The sequence below is a fragment of the Macaca nemestrina genome, chromosome 7, assembly GCF_043159975.1.
Source record: "Macaca nemestrina isolate mMacNem1 chromosome 7, mMacNem.hap1, whole genome shotgun sequence".
Lineage (NCBI taxonomy): Eukaryota > Metazoa > Chordata > Mammalia > Primates > Cercopithecidae > Macaca > Macaca nemestrina.
The window spans coordinates 162,566,236-162,591,740 of NC_092131.1; the positions used below are offsets into that span (position 1 = coordinate 162,566,236).

Sequence of the window (25,505 nt, forward strand, 5' to 3'; positions counted from 1 at the left end):
GTGATGGCTGAAAGGTGAACACTAGAGACTGGGCCCAATTTGTAAAAAGAAAAATGGGCCGACGGGGCGCAGGGGACCCCAAGAGAGCCATTCGTTAAAATAGCTGCCCCTCGGGCCCTCGCTGACCTTCTTCCACCGTCCCGGTGGGGTGAGGACACGCGTCCCCCTAGCGCCTGTCCTGAGGTGCCCCCACGCCCGCCCCCGCGGGAGGTGAGCGCGGCGTCGGCGGGGCCGGCGGGTTGTTGCGCCGCGCTGGCCTTCGCTGCCTTCGGGCGCTTTCCTGCCGCGGCTGCCGGGGGCCCACAGAGGCGCCTCTCCCGCTGCCGCGGCGCTCCCTCGGCCGGCCGCTTGGGGGCGGTGTGCGTATTCTCATCAAGGGGCCCGGGGAGGACAGCTGCTTTCTACTCGAATTTTAAGGAACCTTACTCGTATCCAGTTTCCTCAAGCCAAATTGAAATTGTGTCTTGAAAAACAGTTTTTGTGCCCACTCGTGCCTCTTAACGTGACTCCTGTTTGGAGAATTTGCAGAACCATCTGGCTCCAGAGTCTTCAACTATTTACAGAACAGACCCATAGAGTAATAAATTACTCTCTGCCTATTATTGTATTTCCCTCTTTCCTCCCTAAACGTTCTTTTCATTTTTCGGCTCCTGAAACCGAGGTGTGGGTTACATTTCTGTGGGTGCACGCATTGCCATGAGTGCCGCTGCCTAGTGCTTCTGTCATTGAAGTCTGGTCTCCAAGCCACTGTCCCAAGCCAGCATGACTCCAGCTGCCTGGAATTCCATTCATGTCTTCGAGATGGGACGTCAGCAGCCTCGCTCCCGGTGCCGTGGTCCAGCGCTATCGGGCTGGCTCCGAGGCCAGGGCATAGGTAGAAGCTTGACCAAATAAGGATCTCAGCACAGCCAGGGGAAACCCCTGGGGTTCACCTCCCATCTTAGCAGTTAAACCTGGCAGAACTCCCGACTGCTGCAAACAGCCAAGGGTTTACATTCATCAAAGAGCAATTTCGCCTTTCTTGCGTGGGAGTGTTGTATGACAAGATGGTGTGTGTGTGTGTGTGTGTGTGTGTGTGTGTGTGTGTGTGTATTACGGAAAGAGTGTTTGCTAATTACTCAACATGCATATCAAGAGCCTTTAAAAGATGACCAGTATGTTGCTAAGGCACATGTTTGTTTGTTGGATTTTAGATGTTGGGAGGCCGTAAGAAAAGTTTCTGTTGGTTGATGAGTAAAATTGGATTCTTGTCCCGCAAATCATAGGTAATGATTCATCCAAGCAGATCTAAAGATTCTGGAGTTGGCACCCATCCCTCTCTCTCCCCTTCCTTCTCCTTCTACAGCATTCACCTTGCTCTTTGAAAAGTGATTGGGTTTTTTTTCTTCTTTCCACTTGCTCTATGATATTGGACAGAGACAGTTCTTGGAGGGATGGGCAGCTGATGGCTTTGGGTTCCTCTGGCCCACTTGATCATTGTGTACAGATCAGATGAGGGCTTGAGGGCTGCAAGAGGCCCACAAAAGCAGGATGCATCTTGTATGAAAAGATTATCTCCCCTAGGCTTAGCTGTGCTGAGAGAGTAGAAGCCAGCACTCACTGCCCCTTCAGGATTCATGCTGCCATGGCCATGGCTGAGGGGTTGGAGGAATGCCTCTGGAGATTTCTTGGAACTTGGCTTCTTTCAACAAAACAAGGAAAACAGTTTCCAAACTTCATCATGCTTTACCAATAAGACCTATATGGTGGCAGGAAAGAGCTCTCTTATTAGAGAAAGCTGACAGGTATAGGAGCTGCTTATCTCAAACACAAAGCCCTTCGTCTTTTCATAATACTCCAGTTGTTCTGGGTGGAAAGGAAAGGTCATAGAAGAGGGGGTGTCTGTGCACCTTAACAGGAATTCACCCAAATTCTTGCCAGCCAACATGTGCTGCAAATACTCCCCAGAAACGTCATAGACCTCTGTGCAGCTTTGAGAGAAGCTGGGATGGGAAAAGGGAAGAGAAAACCTATCCCCTTTAATGTGAGGGCAATAGTCCGTTTTGAGTGCGTCTCTACAACCTGGACGCACTGTGATTTTAAGGCGATCAATTAACATGGGCTGAAGTGATGGACCTTTCAGGGAGCTGGTCCAGTTCTCTTTTTTGCCAAGTTGTCATCCTTGAGGATTACTGAAAATTGTAAGGCATATGGCATTTCACTGTAGGATTTCCTTTTTCTAGGTTTCTCTAATTGGAGGTGGGATTGACCTAAATACATTGCCAGTAAATATGAGGAAAGGACTGTCAGTTACAGCTAGTTTTAAAATTGCATGTAATTAAGGAGAGCAACATAATTGAGAAAAAAATATTTCGTTTATTTAGCAAAGACCAGCAAGGTGGGCTGTGATTTTTGTGTAGGAATTTTTTAAGCATTGCCAGTTTTCAGTAGTGGAACATTTCTTACAAGTGCGAAGCAACCAAAAATCATTGTATTCTAGAATAGTCTAAAATCATAGCATCTTCAAATTGAAGGCATCATAAATTCATTTCCCTCTGAATATGTTCCCTAGATCATGGTTCTAAGTTGCTTTACTGTAACTGCGTCAGAGGTCAGAGCCGGAGGGAAGTTACAACAGCTTTTTCTTGTCCTTCAGTCAAACACCAATTCAAGCTCTCCCTTCTCCATGAGGTGTTTTCCATCTGCTTTATGCTATGTGGTTTCTTCTTTCTGTAAAGTTTTAAAGCATACATTATCTCTATCATATAACTTATCACCTCACACTCTTTATTATTTAGTTTTTAAAAATCAGCTTTTATCTTTTTACTTGTAAAGACCAGATTTTTTTTTTTTTTTTTTTTTTTTGCGATGGAGTCTTGCTCTGTCTCCCAGGCTGGAGTGCAGTGGTGCAATCTCAGCTCACTGCAACCTCTGCCTCCTGGGTTCAAGCGATTTTCCTGCCTCAGCCTCCTCAGTAGCTGGGATTACAGGTATGTGCCATGACCCCCAGCTAATTTTTGTATTTTTTCAGTAGAGATGGGGTTTCGCCATGTTGGCCAGGCTGGTCTCAAACTCATGACCTCAGGTGATCCACCCTTCTTGGCTTCCCAAATTGCTGAGATTACAGGTGTGAGCCACTGCGCCTGGGCAAGGACTAGATTTGAAGTGCCCAAATCCTTGGGCTTTGGAAGAGAGAGTTCTTATGTTTAAATTTCCAAATCTCTTTAGGTACAAGTCAATTATGTCACAGAAGGATGGGACTACTCACCATTTCCCTAACCAGCTCTACCATTTTACTCAGTTATCCTTTAGCTCTTGGGGTAAAGGTGGTGAGTGACTCACAAACATTGTATCCGTCTTCAAAGAACTGAAGAAATACTTTTATGGAATTGATCTCAGTGGGCAGGAGTAGGCATATTGGTTAAGGGTAAACACCTCCTCCCCTTCTCCCCACTTCCCTGCCAGTGACTGATTTAGGAATTGGCACGTGATCCAGTTCTGGCCAATCAGAGGTTTGTGGAAGGCTTCTGGGAAAAGTCCTGTGTTGCTTTTAAGGAAGAACCACGTGAAATCAGGCTTTCTCCATCTCTTTTGGATACCAACAAGAATGCCGATAAGTGCTGTTTGGTGCTACTGGCCACTGGGGAGCCAAGTTTAGTGTGAAACCAGCTGGAGAAGGAAGAGCAAAAGCATGGAAAGAACTCGTATGTCAGGTCACATTTTTGAGCTGCTGAATCTCTCAACACTTAAGGGCATCCTACTTCTAGATTTCTCTGGTTATGTGCTTATTATTTAAGCCAAGTTGTTGTTTTCTATTTCTGAGAATCATAGACATTGTAACAGCCCCTTTTCCTCTGTTTGGATTGCCTTTTCACTCATACTTTGCTCAAACCTCTTCTTATTTCTTTAGAATAAAAGAAATAAAGATAGATCATAGGATAAACACATTGTAAAGGCTCTTCACCTATATTACTAAGATGCTTTCCAGAAAATTTGCACTGTTTGCTGTCCTGCCCATGGCATGAGGCAGCCGTTCTCCCTGTCTCTTTGCCTGCAGCCACCCTAGTTCCACACACTCTTCACTGCAGGCTGGTGAGTGTGAGCATTATTTCTGATTTTGTTGTGTCTTTGTATCCTTCTTTTGGGTAACTTTCAGATGTAGTCCAGCAGGTTCACAAAGAAAATAATAACCAGGATGGATGGATTCTAGTGAAGGGGCAGGGACATTCACCTGCTAGGAAGCCAAGGGTATGGAGGAAAGAAGATGGGAAAAGGGGATAGTAAGGTCTCACACTGGGACAAAAGATGGAAATGGGGAAGAATAGCAAGGTAGGAAAGTGAGGACATGGAGAACAGGCTCTTAGCATGTAATAATGATAAACCCCCACAAGCCATCTTTGGCAAAAGTCTTTTTCATACTTTGGACGATAGGTGCACGCTAATGCAGTGTTGCTGATGGGGAGGTCTGTATTTGGGAGCAGCCTCTCTGACTCCACCAATGTTTATCCTTTATCATCTTAGTAAAAAATGCCACCTTATCGGGCATCCTATATATGCTCTGGTTTGGGTTTCAGTGTGGCAACTTTTTCAAGTGTTTGCCATCTTTCAGGAAGGCCACACGCCCAAAGGCAGCCTTACAGATCGGGGTTGGGGGGGACTGGAAAGTCACCTTTGATTTAATTTGATGAGTCTAAACCATACCTCTTGTCTCTCAGTTTCTTCTCTGTCTACCAGTGCTTGAAATTCCTCCACAAATGAAATCACAGAATTTTTAAGCTAAAAAGAGCCATCTGGTTCAACCACTCAGTTAATAGATGAAGTCGGTTCAAAGAGGTGAAGCAACTTGAAACAGGTCCTGGAGACTGTTGGTGGTGGGAGTCCGGAAGACAGCACAGGTGTGCCGAATGCCAGCCCACAGTCCTTCCCTTCATATGGTTCTGCTCCTTGAGACTCATTCCATAAGGTCTCAATGATGTTTCAGGATTAAAAATCAGCAGAAATGTTTACTAGTTTCCCAATTAAGAGCAATACGTGTTTCAGATAGTCAGAGAGAAAAAGGTGGGGGGCTCAAGAGTGAGGTAAGGAGGCGGAAGGAGAGACAGAGGCAGCAGAAACTGGACACCGCCTATCAACCAAGGCCAACCCATGTTATCCCACACCCTCTTCTCCCACTGGGCTGGGTGCAGTGGCTCACACCTGTAATCCCAGCACTTTGGGAGGCCAAGGCAGGAGGATCACTTGAAGTCAGGAGTTTGAGACTAGGCTGGCCAACATGGTGAAACCCTGTCTCTACTAAAAATACAAAAACTAGCCAGGCATGATGGTGGGTGCCTGTAATCCCAGCTACTCAGGAGGCTGAGTATAAGAATCACTTGAACCTGGAAGGCGGAGGCTGCAGAGAGCTGAGATCACGCCATTGCACTCCAGTCTGGGCTACAGAGTGGGACTCCATCTCAAAAAAAAAAAAAAAAAAGAGAGAGAGAGAGAGAGAATGTTCCTTAATTCTTTTCTTTCTTTTTTTTTTTTTTTTAAAAAAAAATTGTAAAGGTTTTGATCTTGTTTTCACAAAGGCTGTAGAGCAGTAGCAGTATCTTTGGAAATAATGAAGGATTGCCTAAAAGCAAGGATTAGAACACATTGGAATGCTGCTGAGATAGGTTGTGAAATGTTCCCTGGGTGTCTTCACCAGTAATATGGACTAGGCAGCTCATCTGGAATCCTGGGCTAGGTGTGGTCTCACCCAGTAACTTGGAGATTCATTGAGAGACCTCCAGAAGTTTCTGACAATAAATAAGGAAGTCTTTGAGTCTGCAAATCTGTGAAACAATGGAGTTTCCAGGACTTCCATGACAAAGAGTCTGCCTCTGATTCTAATTAAAGGCATTCCTCCTAAATAATTTAATTTTTCTGAGGTTCAACTGGTGCTTCAAGTCACCCATTTGTGAATTATAATTTTTCAACTTTTCTAAACAGTCTTAACATGTGCAGTACAGATTAAGTGATATTTTCAAGTTTTCTGCTATTCCTTTTTCCTTGGAAGAAAATTATGAATGTCAGTCAGTTAAAAGACAAGCAAACATGAAGAAAATCAACTCTTCCTGGAAAGTGTTAGAATTGTACAAAAGATTTTGAAGATTGAACATGACATGGAGCTTGGCATCGGATTGCAGTCTGGGTGAAAGGCTCACATGCCACTGGAAAACATGGACAGCAACCAAATGGCTGGCCCACGGGGCATTCGCTTGAAGTGATAGCCATCTCTTGGGCGGTTGCTTTTTCCCTTTTTCCTTTTTTTAAGAGTGAGATCATGACAACTTGCATTTTGCAGAACTGAGCCAAAAGAAATTGTCACTCTTTCTAATTTAAGAGGAAGAGTGTATAGTCTGAAAAAAAGCTTTTAATTTTATTATAACACCAAAGATAAACCCTCCTGCTTCCTAGGGAAGAGTAGTTCATGGAGCAAACTTTCTCTTTTTTTCTTTTATCTCTCTCTGTCAGCTTACCTTTTCTTCTTAGCTCTTTGCCTTCCCCTTCCCTTTTTCTCTTTCACTTGATCGCTTTCTCTTCTTTCTCTTCTTCCTCTGTGTCTCTTCCTTCCCGTTCTTATTCTCCTCCTCCTGCCCCTCTTCTTCCTCTCTTCCTTCTTCTTTTTGACATTCTTCTTCTCCATATTCTCCTTCCTCCTCCTCCTTCTCATCATCACCCTTTCTCTCACCTTTCTCCTTCCTCTTTTTCTTTCTTTTCTCCTTCCCTCTCTCCTTTTCCTTAGGGTGGTAGTGAGGATGAAGCAGTAATCCATGTGAAGCACTTAGCTCATGGTTATTCAATGAGCTGGTGTCCACTTGCTTGAGTTCAAAGTCCCGGCTTTGCTCAGAACTCTAACCCCTCCCTCCATCCCTCTTTGTCCCAAGACTTGAAGGCAGAGGGCATCTGTGTGATTTATTCTTCCTGGTGCCTTTGCCAGTTTGTCCATCCTGCCCTAAGGCATGGTGCTCAGTGCCTTGAGCCTCATTGCCTTGCTTGACGCAGAAGCTTGGGGACCGGAATCCATGGGAAGATGTGTGGGAGGAAGGCAGAGGTGGGATTACCAAGAAGCTGATGAGGCTTAGGTGTCAGGGTCCCTTACATGCCTGGGTTCCTTCCCAGGCCCCAGAGAAGCCCTAGTGATGCGTTCGTGTGGTCATGTTTGGCAACGTTTGCACAAGTAAGACGTGTTAGCTACAACTGCTTACGTCCTCTGACTTTTCCCTGTTAACTTGCCTCAGTCACACTGCTCTGTTAGAGAGTTAGAGTGACTACAGGCGATTTTTGGATCTAGCTGAGGGGGCAGGGTGTGAAGATATATCTGTGTGGTTCGCAGTCACTGTGTGAGGTAACGGCTAGCCCTCCTTGCGTTGGAATGGCTTACATTCATCTTCCTGTTGCCCACGTGCTGCCCTGACCTGAAGATGCAGTGCTAGAGGTCGTATCATGATGGTCATGTCAACCTGCAGTGGGTGCCCCTGGATGCATGTGGGTCATGGAGGAGAGACAAAGGTTGAAATATACATGGCATAGTCAGAAGGCAGTCCATGGACCAGTGCTACAGAAAGAACTATCTAATACGTTTATTTTGAGATTTGTTTTTCCCTTAGATTTTGTGATATTTGTTACTTTGTTTTTTAGTTTGATGAGACTTCTCATTTTAAATAAATATTTATTTCTACCTAATTTTTAATTTTTAATTTTTTTTTTTTTTTTTTGAGATGGAGTCTTGCTTTGTCACCCAGGCTGGAGTGCAGTGGTGCAATCTCAGCTTATTGCAACCTCCGCCTCCCGGGTTCAAGGAATTCCCCTGCCCCACCCTCCTGAGTAGCTGGGATTACAGGCATGTGCCACCATACTTGGCTATTTTTTTGTATTTTTAGTAGAGACGGGGTTTCACCATGTTGGCCAGGCTGATCTTGAACTCCTGACCTTATGATCCACCTGCCTTGGCCTCCCAAAGTGCTGGGATTACAGGTGTGAGCCACCGCGCCCAGTAGAATTAATAATTTAATATTTTTTTGAAAATAAGAAACCCTAAATGGTATATGTTTCAGTCCCATCCAATGTGAATCCTCCCTTGGAGGTAGGGAAAAAGAGAGAGAATGAAGAGGCAGAGAGCCTGAGCCTGGGAGTACTGGGGAGCACCACCCGGGGCCATAGCAGAGGCAGGGGTGTGAAGAGGCAGGCGAAACAGGGTGCACAGGATTTTAATCTTTTGCTGCCTGTGCTTATGTGCGTGTGTGTGGTTGGCATTAATAATCCATGGTGTGGGGAACACAGTAGACCAGACACTTGTACACATATTAGAGAATAAATTAAGCCAGAGGTGGAAAAGGAAAGTAACTTAGTTGTGCTAATTATTAAAATAACATACATGAATTGCTTACATCTGATGCCTTGTTATTATGTGGCAGAATAATTATGTACACTAATTAATTTTTCAGATGAACCTAAGTTTTGTTTGACTGCAATCTCAGATGTTCTCTAAGTATAATAATCTTGCAAAGTTAGGAGTATACATTCCAACAACTAAAGCTTTAACGAGTTCAAGGTTTCAGTAGCTCAAATTGTGTGCCTTCAGTGTGTGTGTGTGTGTGTGTGTGTGTGTGAACATTCTATTCTGAAATGCTCCTCACTGTTAAAAATAAACGGACCCCCCACCTTTAGTGGGTAGAGTTGGGAGTTAACTTTAGGCAAACTATCTCTCTTTTAGCAATTTGGAAAATGTATGGTGTTACATATAGCATGTGGGATAGGTCATTATTTCTCTTCTAGTATAAGTCAGTCTTTTTCTGTTTAAATATGTGAACTTTCCTTTATGTATTATTATTATTTAAATGTACACTGTGGGTATTTTTCTTTTATGTTTTCCCTTAAATTCATATGCTGAAAATTGTATAAACTATGTATTACAGTCCTTCAGAAATCATTTATGAGGGGCCTATAATGTGCCAAAGATACCCCAAGTGTCCACCAGGCTCATGAGGGATGCTGATAACGAGGCTGGACCATGAGAGGTAATGCAGATGTGTGGGAATGCTAAGGAAGATATATGGTCTAGCTGGAGTGATTGTGTGTGTGGGGTTGGGGGCAGAGAGGTCACAAAAGGTTTCCTTGAAAAGGTAGTGTCTGAGCTGAGTCTTGAAAGACTCCATTCAGAAAGGCTTAGACTTTTGGATACAGAAGAAAGACCAATTAATAATGTTCACATTCACAACCACCATTTTTGTTTCCGCTAAGCCCTCTTAGGATCTGGGCAAGAGGATCTGACCAGTCACAAGGGCCCTGGAGAAGAACATCTGTGTTTTAATTCTCCCAAGTATATTTTGGAAGGGTGGCTCTTTCAGCCCCTTCTTGCCTTCTCTTGCCTTCTGTGTTAAGATAATACTGCATGGAAACCCCGTCTCTACTAAAAAATACAAAAAACTAGCCCGGCGAGGTGGCGGGCGCCTGTGGTCCCAGCTACTCCGGAGGCTGAGGCAGGAGAATGGCGGGAACCCGGGAGGCGGAGCTTGCAGTGAGCCGAGATCCGGCCACTGTACTCCAGCCTGGGCGACAGAGCCAGACTCAGTCTCAAAAAAAAAAAAAAAAAAAAAAAAAGATAATACTGCAGAGCCAGGAATGCAATCCACCAAAGCCAGTAATTAACTTTCTGTTTGGAAGGGGAGAATGAATTGTGTTTTCCTGGCTGATGAAATGTTCTGTGGGTTGTTCTGCCTGGTGTCTTCCTTGTTGGCTGTTTTGCCAAATAGATGCCAATTTCCTCAGCTTTAATTAGTCCACATGTCAGAAGCTCAAATCATGGTACCTTCAATGTGTGTGTTTGTCAACATCCCGCTCTTAAATGCTCCAGGCTTCTTCCTGTATATTTCTTTTAGCACAGTGCCTTGAACCTGATAGATACACAGTCTTTTGTGAATGAAGGAGTAGGAATGAATGAATTAATATGCATGATGAGCTTTATTTACATGAGTAAACCTCAAAGCCTGAGGATCATATAAGAAATAGTTAAATGATTTTCTTTTTTTCTTGATCTGCTTAATTATGCTAAACTTCCTCTCCTCCACCACCCAAAAATACTCCACTCAAAAAACACTTTAAATTCCAAAGAAAGGGAGCTTAAGAAATAGTTCTTAATCTATTTTTAAGCTCACAGGGGTTTTAAGACTAATTCTCTGTGAAAATGCATCTAATCGAGAAACCATGCTTGGTCGAGGGACGAGAACAACATGCATTTTCTTCGAACAGTTTAGGTTTGAACACACACACAAAACTCACAGGAAAACAACAACAACAACAAACCTACAACCATAGATATGACCGGGTGGCAAACGCAGAACAGTGAATTACCCCGGATGTCACCCACAACCAAACAGCAGTGCCTCTCTCCTGTCTGGCCTGGTCTGGTTAGGCTGGGAGATCTGGTTGCCCTCTCCATACCCCAACCAGAGAGGCCGCCGCAGCAACCTAAAAAGATGCTGACGTAGGCCGGGCGCGGTGGCTCAAGCCTGTAATCCCAGTACTTTGGGAGGCCGAGACGGGCGGATCACGAGGTCAGGAGATTGAGACCATCCTGGCTAACACGGTGAAACCCCGTCTCTACTAAAAAATACAAAAAACTAGCTGGGTGTGGTGGCGGGCACCTGTAGTCACAGCTACTTGGGAGGCTGAGGCCGGAGAATGGCGTGAACCCAGGAGGTGGAGCTTGCAGTGAGCTGAGATCGGGCCACTGCACTCCAGCCTGGGCCACAGAGCGATACTCCGTCTCAAAAAAAAAAAAAAAAAAAAAAAAAAAAAAAAAGATGCCGACCTAAAGCCTAGCTGAACTGTATAGTCTGCAACAGAGAAAAACATGTGGAACTGAGCCTGTCGTGACTCATTGCTGAGGCTGGGGGATAGGTTGCTCTGCGAGGCCACCTGGGCTCCAGCGTGTCTGTGATGAAGGCCTGGCTGTGCTGCTTTTTCCTGACATCGTCTCTGCCATCTTGGGTTATGGGTTTAAACAGAAATGGAAAATTGTTTTCTCCTGAATTACAACCCCAACAACTAGGACCACCTATTGTATTCATCTTCCAGGCTGACATTAATAGGTTTAGTTATTAAACCTAAATAAAAATAGTCCCCAGGCTGAGAATTGTTCCAGGGGTTATTTTAAAACATCCTTTTTGGGGTAGGGATAAAAATGGATGTGGCCTGGAGCAATCTTTTCTCTCTAGGACTATTTCTTCATCTGTATTAGATGATTGCTACCGTCCCTTCTAGTTCCAACATGATATGACTGTAATTCTCCTGCTGTAGGTATAGAGATGTCTAAATTAGGCAGGTCAACTGGTCAACCTGTGATTCCCTGGTTTTATGAGAGAGGAGATCACTATACCATAACATATCTTGTATATTCTTTCTGAAAATCTAAGGATTGGTAACTGTATCAGGTGTGTTGGCTGCAAAGAAATGAATTCTGGCTAGTTTAAGCAGAAAAGGGATTTATTACAATAATTATCTGTGAGGTAACACAGAATCTCCAGCAGACAGAGAACCAGTTGAAATAATGACATATGGCCAAACCCCACCCAAGGCTGCTCCTATGAGGACACTACTCAGTTTATAGGTATAAACGGAGCATTTATTGAAATCTTCTGAGTGTTGCTACATAGGCAACCCTCTAGTGTACATTCTCTATTAAGACATTTGGCTGCCCTTAGTGTTGAAGCTGGCATACAGATACTATCACACTGTCTATGCTGAAATATGCAAAGAAATATAGATACTGCAAAATAGAGCCCAATTATATGAGTCCTTTCCTCCCAGGATAAAAGCCAAAAACCTACTTCACCAGCCTCCCTTGCTATTAGGCTCAGTCAATCAGATGCCCTTGCACCTGACTGATTATGGAGCTAGTGATGTGAGGAAGTGAGTGAGACAATAGTGAAGACATAGAACCAATCTAGGTGCCCATCAGTGGTGGACTGGATAAAGAACATGTGGCACACGTATACCATGGAATACTATGCAGCCATAAAAAAGAACAAAATCATGTCCTTCACAGCAACATGAATGCAGCTGGAGGCTGATATTCTAAGTGAATTAATGCAGGAACAGAAAGCCAAATACCGCATATTCTCACTTATAAATGGGAGCTAAACATTTGGTATACATGGGCATAGAGATGGCAACAATAGGCACTGAGTACTACTAGAGGGGGAAGAGAAGGAGGGGAGTAAGGGGCCGGAAAACTACCTATTGGGTACTATGCTCCCGTATCTCAGTGATGGATTCATTCATACCCCACACCTCAGTGTCACACAATATACCCATGTAACAAACCTGCACATGAACCCCCACATCTAAAAAGAAAGTTGAAATTATATTGAAAAAAAAGAGAAGTGTATGAGACTTTGCTAGTTAGCATAGTGAATATCTGAAAGGAGTCTTCACTGTGGAAACTAGTGACATTAATTAGGAAAATGAACATTAGATATGGGATATCATTTTGATAAAAAATCAATATTTAGGATACTGTTATGGGCTGAATTGTGTCCCTCCTACCAATTCATATGTTTAAGCCCTAAGCCCCAGTACCTCAGAATGTGACTATATTTAAAGATAGGATCTTTGAAGAGGTGATTACCTTAAAATGAGGCCGTTCTTGTGGCCCTAATCGAATCTGACTGAAGTCCTTATAAGATGAGGGGATTTGGACACTCAGGGACACCAGGAATGTGCATGTACGGAGAAAAGGCCATGTGAAGACACAGTGAGAAGATGAGCATCTGCAAAACAAGGGGAGAGGCCTCAGGAGAAACCAACCCTGCCAACACCTGGATCTTGGCATTCCAGCCTCCAGCACTCTGGGAAAATAAATTTCTATTGTTTAAGTTACCCAGCCTGCGGTCCTTCACAAACTAATACAGCTACCTCGATTGGCTAAAAGATTAGAGCCCTTCCCTGTTTTTAACAAAGAGGGTATAAGGTTCCAGCAAAGACTGCAGCCTTTTTCTTAGGGATAGTGTCTGAGATTTGATCGCTAACTGGCCCTATGTCCACCCACTTAGCTGGAGAATTCCAAATTGTCCGGCATGGCCTAGGAACCTTCCAGAATCCTGCCTTGGGCATGTTGCCATGTCTGCCTTGAGGAAATGTTTCAGTCAAGGTGGTGCTGAGAGCCCCTAAAAGGACAGAAAATGGGACTTCTTTGAGCTTACTGAACATGTTGTATGAAATGTTAATGAGCGATTGTAAAGTAAATGTCTGTATATGGAGCAAAAAATTGGTTTAAGACTTGGTTTCCTTCTTTGGTAGTGCGATGACGGGCATGCCTCGCCTCATATGTGGCCACACTGGTTTGGGTCAGTTCACGGCAGGTGTTCACAGGTGCTGAGCAGCCGTTACAATAAGTCTCTATATTAGTGACCAAATGGGGACATGAACTCCATGACAAATCTCAGGCCTTAGTTTTCTGTGACCCAAATAATGGCCTCTATGTCAACTTTTAAATGAGGTTGTCCTTTCAATTAAGCCATTATTTTTTTCTTTCCTTTGGAATTGAGATGCTCAAAATATGTGCAACAAAACATTCTCAAAAGTAGGTTTCTGTGATTAAATAAATTTGGGAAACAGTTAAATGCCCTCTCTCCTTTCTTGGAGATACAGGGCCTATTAGCATCACATTAGATCCGCGGTAGCTCATGTCTGTTATCCCAGCAGTTTGGAAGGCCAAAGCAGGTGAATCACCTGAGGAGTTCGAGAACAGCCTGGCCAACATGGTGAAACTCCATCTCTACTAAAAATACAAACATTAGCCAGGCATGGTGGTGTGTGCCTGTAATCCCAGCTACTCGGGAGGCTGAGGCAGGAGAATCACTTGTACGTGGGAGGTGGAGGTTGCAGTGAGCCAAGATTGCACCACTGCACTCCAGCCTGGGTAACAGAGCAAGACTCCATCTCAAAACAACAATAAGAACAATAAAAACAAAACAAAAAACAAACAAAAAACCCAAAACAACATCAACAACAAAAAGATCTAGAGAAGTCTATAGTGAAGGAGCCTCTTCAGATTTACTTGACCTAGCATTACCCACGTGACCACAGATCATTTTTTTCCCCTTTTGGAATACACTGTTAAGTTGGGGGCTAGGAATGGGTGGAAATGGTTAATGGGTACACAAAATAGAATGAATAGGGTGAAAATAGTCAATAACTTAACTGTACATTTTTAAATAACATAAGGAGTGTGATTGAATTGTTTGCAACTCAAAGGATAAATGCTTGAGGGGATGGATAACCCAGTTGCCACGGTGTGCTTATTTCACGTTGCATACCTGTTTCAAAACGTCTCATGTACTCTACAAATATATACACCTACTATGTGCCCATAACAATTTTTTTTAAAAAGAAATAAAATTTGCAAAAAAAAGAGAGAATACCTGTTAGTATTCCAAGGAACTGTTGTTCTATGGGTCACTCTTATCTAAAATGTGGTTCTAGAAGGGTATTTGTGCCTGTGATTAGATTTGCTCCTTTTTCTCTTCACACAGTATCTTTCACTATTCAAACATGCAGTCAAATTGAACTCAGCAAGACATAGTTTTAAATCTATGTGAAATAAGTAATTGATGAAATGACTCATATGCCATCTCTTTTGATTCGGTGGTTTTTCTTTGAGTGGCCAAGAGTTTGCTTGGGAGTCACACAATGTGTGATCTATCAGAACCCAGGAACACATCCCTGCAGGCATGCTGGAAAGGTTGGTTTCAGGCTGCTTAATGATTTCAAATGGCAATCCCAGGCTCTACATGCAGTAATCCTACTCCTAGTTGTTTAAATTCAAATACTTATTCTCTTAAATACTCATTATTTTCTAAAATTCAAATGAAATAAAGCAAAAGTATATAAAATTAAAATGGCACAAACCAGAAATTTCTGGATGCAGACAAGACAAGAAAAACAATGAAGGAAACCCTCTTCATTGTTCCAAAGACAGGGGCACGCCTTTGGAATTGTCCTTGAAGATGGGCACCCAGTTAGTGTTAGGAAAATCCTGAGCTGGCAAAGGGTGGTTGCATTTCAAGTGAGAAATGTGTTCCAAAGAAAAGACAAAGAATAGCCATTTCTAGACAGTGCTGTAGCTAAGGCTTATATAAACCATGGGGGGTAGGGTGGCATTTAACCATGTTGCCATGCCAGATTTCTCAGCAGTGTGTGCCTTCCTTTGATACACCGAAGCATTAGCAAAACCCCAAGCAAACAGCTGACTTCAAAGTCCTAATTGTGGGTCTCCCATGATAGGACAGTATGAAAAACAGCAAGAGAAAAAACACCCTCCTCCAGGACCATGTTTTAAATATGTGTAGATACATGTGTCTGTGTGTATAATTATATGTTTAATTTGTAGATCGTGACCACAGTGTGTTTTATTCTCCTCTTGGCAACACACATCAGCCTACTTTTCTCATATACATAAATGCCATCAGGGCAGCTACTCAAGCAGAATCCTAGTAGCCACCCTGATTACTGCTACTTCTCCACCCGCTACACTCAGTCTATCAGCAGCTGCTGTTGCCTGCAAAGTGACCCCAGATCCACTCATTTCTATTTCCACTGTTATGACCTAGCCCCAAATACCAACACCTCATGTAGATCACTGCAGTTCCTAATTTGTCATTCCGTAATGGCAGAACCAATTCAACGTTGTCAGTAACAAAATGATTAGCTGTTCTTCAGTGCAATGGACCCCCAGGTTGCCGGTCACATTACCTGAGCATGCCTAAATGAACTAAGGGTGCCTGATTCAGGACCCTGGAGCCAGCTGGAATAAAAAAGTCAACCATGTGCGGAACCCAAGTGCTCGGACCAAGGAACAAGGGCCAAATTAAGAAGCAAGGGGTACCCTGTTTTGCTGCAGTATGGACTTAGCCAAAGACCTGGCGTCACTTCTTTGCATGATCCAATCAGATCATGCCTTGTTTCATTTTCCTGTCCCTTGCATTGTTGCTGTTTGCCTGGAAAACCTGCTCTCAAACCCCAGTTCAGGAAGACAGATTTAAGTGTTGGCTCCTGTCTCCTTGCCAGTTGACTTGCAATAAAGCCCTTTCTTTTCTCAAAAGCTGGTGCCATAGTACTGACTTCTGTGTACCTTGGACAGTGAGGCCATTGTGTGGCAACATTCCTGCTGATGATTTTGGGTAAAACAGCTACTCTCTTGACTCAATTTGCTTCTGGTAAGATAGGGGTAATAATAATTTCTACTTCATAGGATAGCAGTGAGGTTTAAATGAGAAAAGGATGTCCAATATTTAGCAGAATGCCAGGGCTACGGTGCGTTCTCAACAGATATTAATTTTTTTTTTTTTTTTTTTTTTTTTTTTTTTTTTTTTTTACCACTACTACTATATATCCTCAATTCCAAGGAGAATTTCCGCTGGAGATTTTAATGTCGGTAGTTAAATCTCTTAAGGAGCAAGTGATATAATATACCTTATTTTTCTGTGTAGCTAATAAGATATTAAGTGCTATGATTGTATGTTTACAGACTCATAGTTCACTGACATGTTTTGGGGATTCATGAGAGAATTTCTATAACTGAAGTTTAGGGATGACAAATGCTAAATATACATAAAGTATCACTCCTAAAATGTTACCGTCTTTCACCGGGGAATAGTAACTAACTCATATATTGACTTTTGCACAGGCAGAAGCCAGGTTGAGGATTAGAGGAGTTCATATAAAAAGATTAAGATAAACTGGAGAACTCAGAATTAAGGGCATCTTCCAAATGCTACTCACTATGCATCTATGCATCTTTATTATAAATTTAGGATTCTGAGGCTAACAAGATTCCAAGATCCCAACTCAGAAGTCTCATGATAGGACTGAATTCGCAAAGCGGTATCTACTTCTTGGAAGAGTCTATTAGTTCTATAAGGGACTATTCTAACGTTATCTCAACAACTTCCAGGGTTAGGAAATTGCAAATTACATGCTTATCAGTTAAACGCTGAATCTTGTCAGGCTGCCCATGTTTTGAAGATCTGATAATCAGATTGTTGTTCTCCTACAGTCCAGATATGTTTTGAGAAATGCGTCCTTAGGCGATTTCATCTTTGTGTGAACATCACAGAGTGAACTTACACGAACCTAGATGGTATAGGCTATTACATGCCTAGGCTATATGGGATAGCCTGTTGTTCCTCAGCTACAAACCAGTACAGCATGTTACTGTACTGAATATTGTAGGAAACTGTAACACAATGGTAAGTATTTGTGTAGCTAAATATACCTAATCTTAGAAAAGATACAATAAAATACAGTATTATAATCTTATGAGTCCATGATTGGCCAAAGTCATTAAGCAGCATATGAATGTCTTTTGCCAGAGGCCTTCCTCGTCTAAGGTGGCATCTTGGCACTTCTAAGCAACTAAAATGATGATAGTTTTCAAATGCTATTCATCAATGAGGATGGATAACTTTGGTTTATGGACTGTGGATAAATGATGTCAATCAAACCAATTATGAATTTATTTAGTGTTTACTCAGAGCTCTGTAATGTAAAATAATTCAATCTTAAAGAACAAGACTTTCAATCAATTGATTTTATTTTATTTTTCGAGATGGAGTCTTGCTCTGTCGCCCAGGCTGGAGTGCGGTGGCGCGATCTCGGCTCACTGCAAGCTCTGCTTGCCGGGTTCACACCATTCCCCTGCCTCAGCCTCCCGAGTAGCTGGTACTACAGGCGCCCGCCACCATGCCCGGCTAATTTTTTGTATTTTGTAGTAGAGATGGGGCTTTACCATGTTAGCCAGGATGGTCTCGATCTCCTGACCTTGTGATCTGCCCCTGTCGGTCTCCCATAGTGCTGGGATTACAGATGTGAGCCACCGTGCCCGGCCTCAATCAATTGATTTTTATCTCAATATGCCAAAAACCCATTTGGTATATTTCTTATCTTAAATTGACTGGTTTAAAAAATTGATGTATTGAGTACATATTTTGGCTCTTTACTATGGATATCGGAAGCCAGAAAGTAAGTTCTAGGACGTGGCCGTACTATGGCCTAGCTCAAACAATACATGAATGAAGCTTGGTGTTGTATATTGATTATGGAGCAGAGAAAAGAAGAAACAACTTCTTTATTTTGATACATTTAGAAAAAGCACACAGACCAAGCCCCTGGCTAAGATGATCTATTGCTTATTTGTAGGTTTAGAGGAGGTACAACTATAGCACACCAACTATAATACTGTTGACAGGATTGTTGTGTGTTTCTATGAATGGCCCAAATGCTAATCTGTGTATTAAAAGCAATTCCTCATGTTCTCATTACAGAGAGGTAGAAAATGGAGATATAGGGGCACATGAGTGAGCTTATTGCACACTGCAGACCAGTGCACTGGTTCCCAACCTTCTCCATCCAGAGTCCACTTTATGTGATTTCATGCCCCAGGCCTGCCAACAAGGGCCTGATGGAGACCATGGCAGAAGAGCCTGTTCTGTTTGGGCTGGTGAGGATCGAACGACTCTATTTTCTTCACAGTAAAGAGTTGCCTTGTGTAATGTATTAAACAGGGTTCTCCAGAGAAGCAGAACCAATAGAATTTCTCTTTCTCTCTGAGGGGTGTACGGGAGCTTTGACTCACGTTATTCTGGAGGCAGGGAAGTTCCATGATATTCCAGCTGGAAGCTGGAGAACCAGGGAAGCTAAAGGTATAATTCAGTCCGAGTCTAAAGGCCTGAAAACCGGGGGAGATGATGGTATAATTCTCAGTCCAAGATTAACAGCTTAAGAATCTGTGGGGTGGGGGACACTGGTGTAAGTCCCTCAGTCCAAAAGCCCCAGAGCCCAGAGTTCTGATGTCTGCGGGCAGAAGAAGGTGGATGTCCCAGATCCAGGACAGCAAATTCACCCTTCCTCTGCCTTTTTGTTCTACTTTGGCCTTTGATGGATTGGATGATGCTCACCCATCTTGGTGAGGGTGATCTTCCTCACTCAGTCCTCTGATTCAAATGCTAATCTCTCAGAAACACCCTCGCAGACATACTCAGAAATACGATTTTACCAGGCACCTGATTATCCATTAATCCGGTCAGGTTAACACCTAAAATTAACCATCACATATAAGAAATACAATACATCTCACATGAGGAAAGATTGAATGATACCTTTGACTATTGACACCATTGAAAATGATTTACCAGGCTGAATTATTTAGTAATTACTTACTATTTATTGAATATATGGCCATTTTGTTATTATTCAATGTTATAAAGAACAGTGTCTTTTCTAGACCATAGATTACCCAAATTTTGTGAAATGGGTAAGATTTGACGATGAACCATTGGCCTCTTAGGACTTGTTTACACTTACAATTAAATTATTAGCTATGCTATATGTGATTATAAATCTAAATCTGGAATTCAGCCACTAGTAATCATACTAAAATTTAGTTAATTTATGCTTTCCAAGGGGAAGAGAAGAATTAAGTAAAAGCTCTTAACAACTCATGCATTTAAAAAATTTAATCTTTGAGTTGACTCTAATCTTTACAAAAGGTGAGTATTATTGGATGAGAGTACATTTAACAATCATCTAGTGAATCTGTGCAACTAGTTTAGATCACTCTGTCCCCTCCAAAAATCCAAGACATATTGAAAACCTATCACCAACAGTGAAGGAATCTCGTCTGTACATAAAGAATGTGTGTGCTTTAGTGATACGGTAACTTATTAGCTCTGTCCACCCATATTTCCCAGTTGTTCTTTTAGGCAAGTGATAGGAATGAATTTCTGTGCCTTTTTGGAACATGGCTAAGTGACTTGATTTGGCCAGTAAAATGTGATTGGAGACGATGAGTGTCACTTCTGGACAGAAACCTGTAAAAGCCAGGGCAAAGTTTTCCAGCTTTCCTTCCTCTAGCTTCAGTCACAGTAAATGACAGCCTTTGATTGTATAAGCTCTGGTGGAATGGGCCTGAATCTAGGTGACCTGACCTGACCTTTCCAGGGCCCGTGATTAACTTGTAGCTTAAGTGATAAATAAGTTTTCATTGTCCCAAGCTTTTGAAATTTTAGGGTTGTTTTACTAAAGGCAACATAGTTTAGCCCATCCTAACTAACATAAATGATAACAGCAACTGCAGATGTGGCACGGCCATGCCCTTTAAGAACTAGAAAAGATAGATAACAATTATGATTAAAAATTATAAATAGTGCTAATTATAAAGCCATCACAAAGTAAAATGGTGGCTTATTTAGATGAAATAAAACAAGAACTCTAATAATAACATATTATTTGGAAGTAGAAGACAAAATTATCAACATGAATCATAAAAATGATATCATCGTCCATCTAAAAACCCGAGACAATCAACTAAAAAATTACTAGATCAACGAGATGAATGTAGGCAAAATAAAGGTTCAGAAATCAACAGTTTTCTTTGATATCAACTGAAAACAATTAGAAAATTTAATAGAAAAAACAACTTTTTCAAAATGCAATACCATGTACCAATTCCAGAAAGATCAACTAGATAATTGGTTTAAAGTTTGCAAAAAGATGCATTAGAAGGATCAGTGGGACACAAATCAAATTGGTTCCCTACAGGGGATGAGGACAAATGAGGTGCAGACGGTAGGGGTAGAGGCAAGGCCTGTCGATGTATTTCTATCTGTATAGATTTGACCTTTTCATCATGTAAGCACAAATAAACTTGGATCATCTGGGGAAATAATTTCGGTATTTAAAAACATAGGGATAAACTAAAAGGGAAAAACTGGATAGATTTGACTGTATAAAGCTTAAAATTTCTGCATCTTAACACCATGAACCAGATAAAAATTAAATGACCAACGATGAAAATATTTACAATGTGTAAATAATCAAGGAGGTATTATTATATATTCACAATCTTTTCAACTCAAGAAAGCTATAAGCAGCCCAGCAGAAAAGTAGGTAAAAGATGCAAAAGATAATTAATTATGATTACGTATAGATAAAATACAAGTAGTCATTAAATTGGAGAAGAGTAAAGACCAATTTCAATAGTAATCAAATAAATAAAAATTAAACGAGATATAATTTTTAATTGAGCAATTTGGCAAGGATTAAGAAGAAAGCTAATATTTAATATTGAGAAGACTGTGATAAAATAATTTGATAATAGAAAAGTGAAAAAGTAGATTACAAAAATATTTGTAAATTATTTTTCAAGTAAAAAATGCATGCATATATATTTAGAATTAAAAAATCTTGGACAGAAATACATATTAACTTTTAATTTTTTATTTCATATTAAATTTTATTTTTTATATCTGTATTTAAAATTTTAATGTATTTGCCAAAATTTCCACAAAAGCATGTAATATGTTTACAAAGAGAAAAAGTTTTTAAAGAATGTGAGATAAAAATCTAAAGTCCCTGTGAGTCCAGTTTCCTCATACTTTCTCCAGAAATCTTTCATTAAATTCTAATTAAACATTATTTCCCAAGGATGTCATCACTAAGGATAACTGCTCAAAAATATTTTTGAGTTATTTTAAATGTAATTATAATAATGTAGCAGAAATGTTTTCCTTGTTTTTATGGCACATGTGTATAATTTTAGCTATATTGTGAATTTATTAGGTTTAGACTACACACCTGATGACTATTTACAGCACTGTCCCTTTGGAAAATGTGTTCTGAGCTCTAAACTATGAATTTAAAGGAAAGTTTTGAGCTACAACCCATTTATGCGTATCTTGTGCTTCTAGATCTTGTAATTTGAATTTCTCATCATTTATTGTTGTTTAACATTCTGCAGGCGACTTGACGGGTGTCTTATGATCTCAAACGAGATTGGAAACTGGTCTGGAATGACAGGAATACACACTGCTAGGCAGGTAGGATCATTTCTTCACACTTCCAAGAGTATACAGTAGGCACTCAACAAATACTTGTAGAACAAAATAGAAGAGAGTCTTGGTTTGGAAGAAGGCTGGGCATCAGCTTGCTGCAGAGGGCTGAGCCTGAGGCTGACAGACTGCGTCCAGCACGGGTGAGGGCATGGCACTGTCTTCCTGGTTCCTTGGTCTAGATACAGGGTGCAGATTGCATTCCACTTCATTGGCTTTAGGTTGGGAGCTAAGCTTGCTATTAATAGTCCCTCCTCAGTCCTGTGTTTAGTTTCTTCACTCACACACCTGGTTCCTTCTCCAGAGAGGGGCTGTTTCCGGAACTCAGAGTTTTATGTGTCTTGGACTTGGGCTTCCAAGAATGCACCCCTGTTGGGATCAGTCAGCTTTGCGGTGGATGCCTCTCAACTCTGAAGACAGTTCTCTCTCCTTCTGTTGGAGCACTCAGAAAAATGTCTTTTATTATTTTGTTCCTCCTAAAAACCCACCATTAGAATCAAGTCGGTAACAATGTAAAATTATTTTTATGATGCTTTGCAGCATACTATGCTCTCAGTTTACCCATATTTCGTAGTAATGGGGGGATTGACCCTGTCCCCTTTCTAAAACTAAGCAGTGAAAACCTCTGTGTTTTCCAGGAATGTTCTCTCCAAGGGACACATGCTTTTATGCAGAAGGCTCTTACTTCATGTGATAGAAATTTTAGTGGGGCATAGACTGGTTCAGATATTGCTACTCCCCCTTTCTTGCCACTGGCCCCACCGGGAACTTCTCTTACAAATAAACCCCTTGTTGATGAGTGGGTTTGCCTGTCATCTCCTCCAGAACATAACATGGCACGTAGGTCTTGGAGGCTGCTGGTATCCATTAGTATTTAAGAGGCTAAAGAGACCCCCTTGGGGGAAAATATGGCCAGCATGTTGATCATCTTTGAAGCTCAAGGTAAGGCAACCATTAAGTGGGACTTAGAACAGTTGTTCCTTAAAACGTGAACCACAGGCCACCTGGATCAAAATCATCCCAGGAGCTTGTTAGGAAAGCAAATTCCTGGGCCCCACTCCAGAATTTCAGTTCCTGGAGAGGGAGGACTTAGGATCTGCGTTGTTTTGTTTTGCTTTGTTTTGTTTTTTTTGAGATGGAGTTTCACTCTTGTTATCCAGGCTGGCGTGTAATGGCGCCATCTCGGCTCACTGCAAGCTCCGCCTCCCGGGTTCAAGTGATTCCCCTGCCTCAGCCTCCCTAGTGGCTGGGATTATAGGCACACGCCACCATGCCTGGCTAATTTTGCATTTTTAGTAGAGACAGGATTTCATCATGTTGGCCAGGCTAGTCTCAAACTCCTGACCTCAGATGACCCGCCCGCCTCGGCCTCCCAAAGTGCTGGAATTACAGGCATGAGCCACCACACCTGACCAGGATCTGTGTTTTTAACAAGAGCCTTGGGAAATTCTTTTACATACTCATTTAGAGGCTGGATGCCGAGTCTGGTTCTCTTTCTACCTTGTGGGATGCCTGTCATCACTGTGTGCCTCAGCAGAATGCATTTTCCCTGTCTTCTCTGGGGTAGACTACAGTGACCCAGTCATCCCTTTGAATGCACACTTTTACTTTTTCATTCTGCAGATCTTGTGTGAGAATCTACTATGTTCTACATATTGAAAAATCGTGAGAAATCCAAAAATGGCATCCAGAGCTGCCTTTGGGGGCAGTAGCTATAACAAAATAGTGTATACAATCATTTAGTTGGCTTGTCCAACCCACCTTATTTTGTTGTTCTTTTTATTTTGTTTTAGGCTTTTAGCAGCGTGAAGCCGTGGTTTTTAGTTTCTCTCTCTAGTGATAAATGGAAAAGAGGGACGAGGAAGGGGCTTTACTGGCCCAACCAGAAACAGCAACTAAGAACCTGTGACTGTATTCTCTCCCTTGGAAACCCCTGAATTGTTCCCTGCCTTTGCCATTTCTCATGCTTGAGCCTGTGTGTGGCAGGAAACCCTTCCACGTGGAACCTGCCCACTGAGTAAGCAGGACCCTCATCCAGTTCTTTCCTTGATGGTCGAACACTGCTCAGATCCCACCCACCTTGTGTTTTGGCAGCAGCAGCAGTGGCAGCTGGCCTAAGTAGTGGGTGTTCGAGGCATGGGGAGATGTGATGGGTAGTGGGGCCGGCAGGCTTGTTTGGACTTGTTTTTCTGCTTGGGTTCAGGCATTTGGTGTTTAGATTTAATTTTTCAATATCCAACAGCTTCTCAGTTTGCCCAGAGGTCTAAATCATAGAAGTCTTATCTAAAGTAGCCAAAAAGCATCTGTTATTGCTGGAAATGTTCATATTGAATGCTTTGGAATCCAATTTTATGGTCATTTCTCCTTCTTCCCCACCCCACAGCTCCTTCCCTTTTTGTTCCCACTCAAAGAAGTCCATTGCTTGCAGCCACCCAGCTTCAGTGCATGTTTTGCTTGTTTGTTATCTCTCATCTACTTAGGGGAAATGGTTGCAAGAACAACTTCAGAGGTACCTTAGTCTACACAAGACAAGAGAAGCAAGGACTAGTCCCTGGATAAGTGAACAAGGGAGATAAAGTATATGAAAGTTCTTCATCTAGAGATTTGAAAGTGCATCCTGAGGCTCCTGGAATCTTTGCCTCTGCTCTGTTTCGGTTTCTCTACCATCCACTGAGCATTACTAAGTGCTTTACCCTGTTGCTCACTACGACCTATTTTGCTGATATGAAAACGAAGGCTGGGCGAGGTTAGGCGGGTTGCCCAAGTGCACATAGAACATGCTGGGGCCAGGATTTATACCCTCATCACACTCTAGCTCTAGCAGGGGCACTTCTAGCTGCTCTGCTATCTGCCCTTCTCAAGGGGTCCTGAGTTTTTCTCTATGGCCTTTTAAATGTCTGCTGGCCATAGAGCTCCTTTTCAATTCCTTCTACCTGATTCTTAATCCAGGGGGCCAGAGATTGACTCACCAGTAGTTGGAAACCACAGAATTCTATGTGAAGCATTTTCAAGGAGTAGGATCACTCCCAGAAGAAGGGGATCTTTGCCCTTCCTGACTCCACAGGGAGCTAGAGGGACAGTGAGATAGGTGGAGACTGCCACGAACATTTCTGTATAAAAGAAAAGCTTGCTTATTGGCCAGGCCCCAGTGAAAGGGTCTGTATGCCAAGGCTGTCCGATGATGCTCTCAAGGCTGTCGAGGCACAGAAGCAGAGTAGAGGGCAGTGGGGAGCTGGGGGAACTGGGGAGAAAACCCTCTTAAAGAGAACAGGGGGTGATTGAGCAATGCAGGGAAATAGCATAGACTGAGAAGTCCGAGGGACACAAGTTCAAATCCAGGCAATTGCACTGGCTAGATGTGGATGGAAGTTGCTCAGTTTCTCCAAGTCATAAGTCTAACAACTGCCTCACAACTCTGCCATTGCAGTTAAAACGAGCAATATGAATGATGCGTCTCATACAGGGCTAGACCCATATCAGGCACTCAGCTCATGGTGGCTGTTATTAGCCCAGGGGCAGATACAGGGAATGAAAATTCCTTTCTCCCTTTGCCACCAACCCAACCTCCCCTTTTTCTTCTTAGATTAGGCTGCTGTAGAGGTGTGGATGTGT

The 25,505-nt window shown here is 42.3% G+C and overlaps 1 protein-coding gene across 4 annotated transcripts in view; it reads left to right on the forward strand.

The window, feature by feature from the left end:
* LOC105492489 (fibrous sheath interacting protein 1) overlaps positions 1-25,505 on the forward strand; it is a 259,605-nt gene that overhangs the window by 214,792 nt on the left and 19,308 nt on the right. For 2 of the 4 annotated variants that reach the window (XM_071067117.1, XM_011759694.3), the window contains one exon: positions 8,922-9,611. The exons of 1 other annotated variant lie outside the window; for it this stretch is intronic. In XM_071067117.1, coding sequence (XP_070923218.1) covers positions 8,922-8,953 — 32 coding nt within the window. In that variant the 3' untranslated portion in view covers positions 8,954-9,611. Of the gene's footprint in view, positions 1-8,921; positions 9,612-18,329; positions 18,506-21,802; positions 21,882-25,505 lie in introns of those variants that run through there. One more of the 4 variants, XR_011606159.1, reaches the window with a different exon arrangement.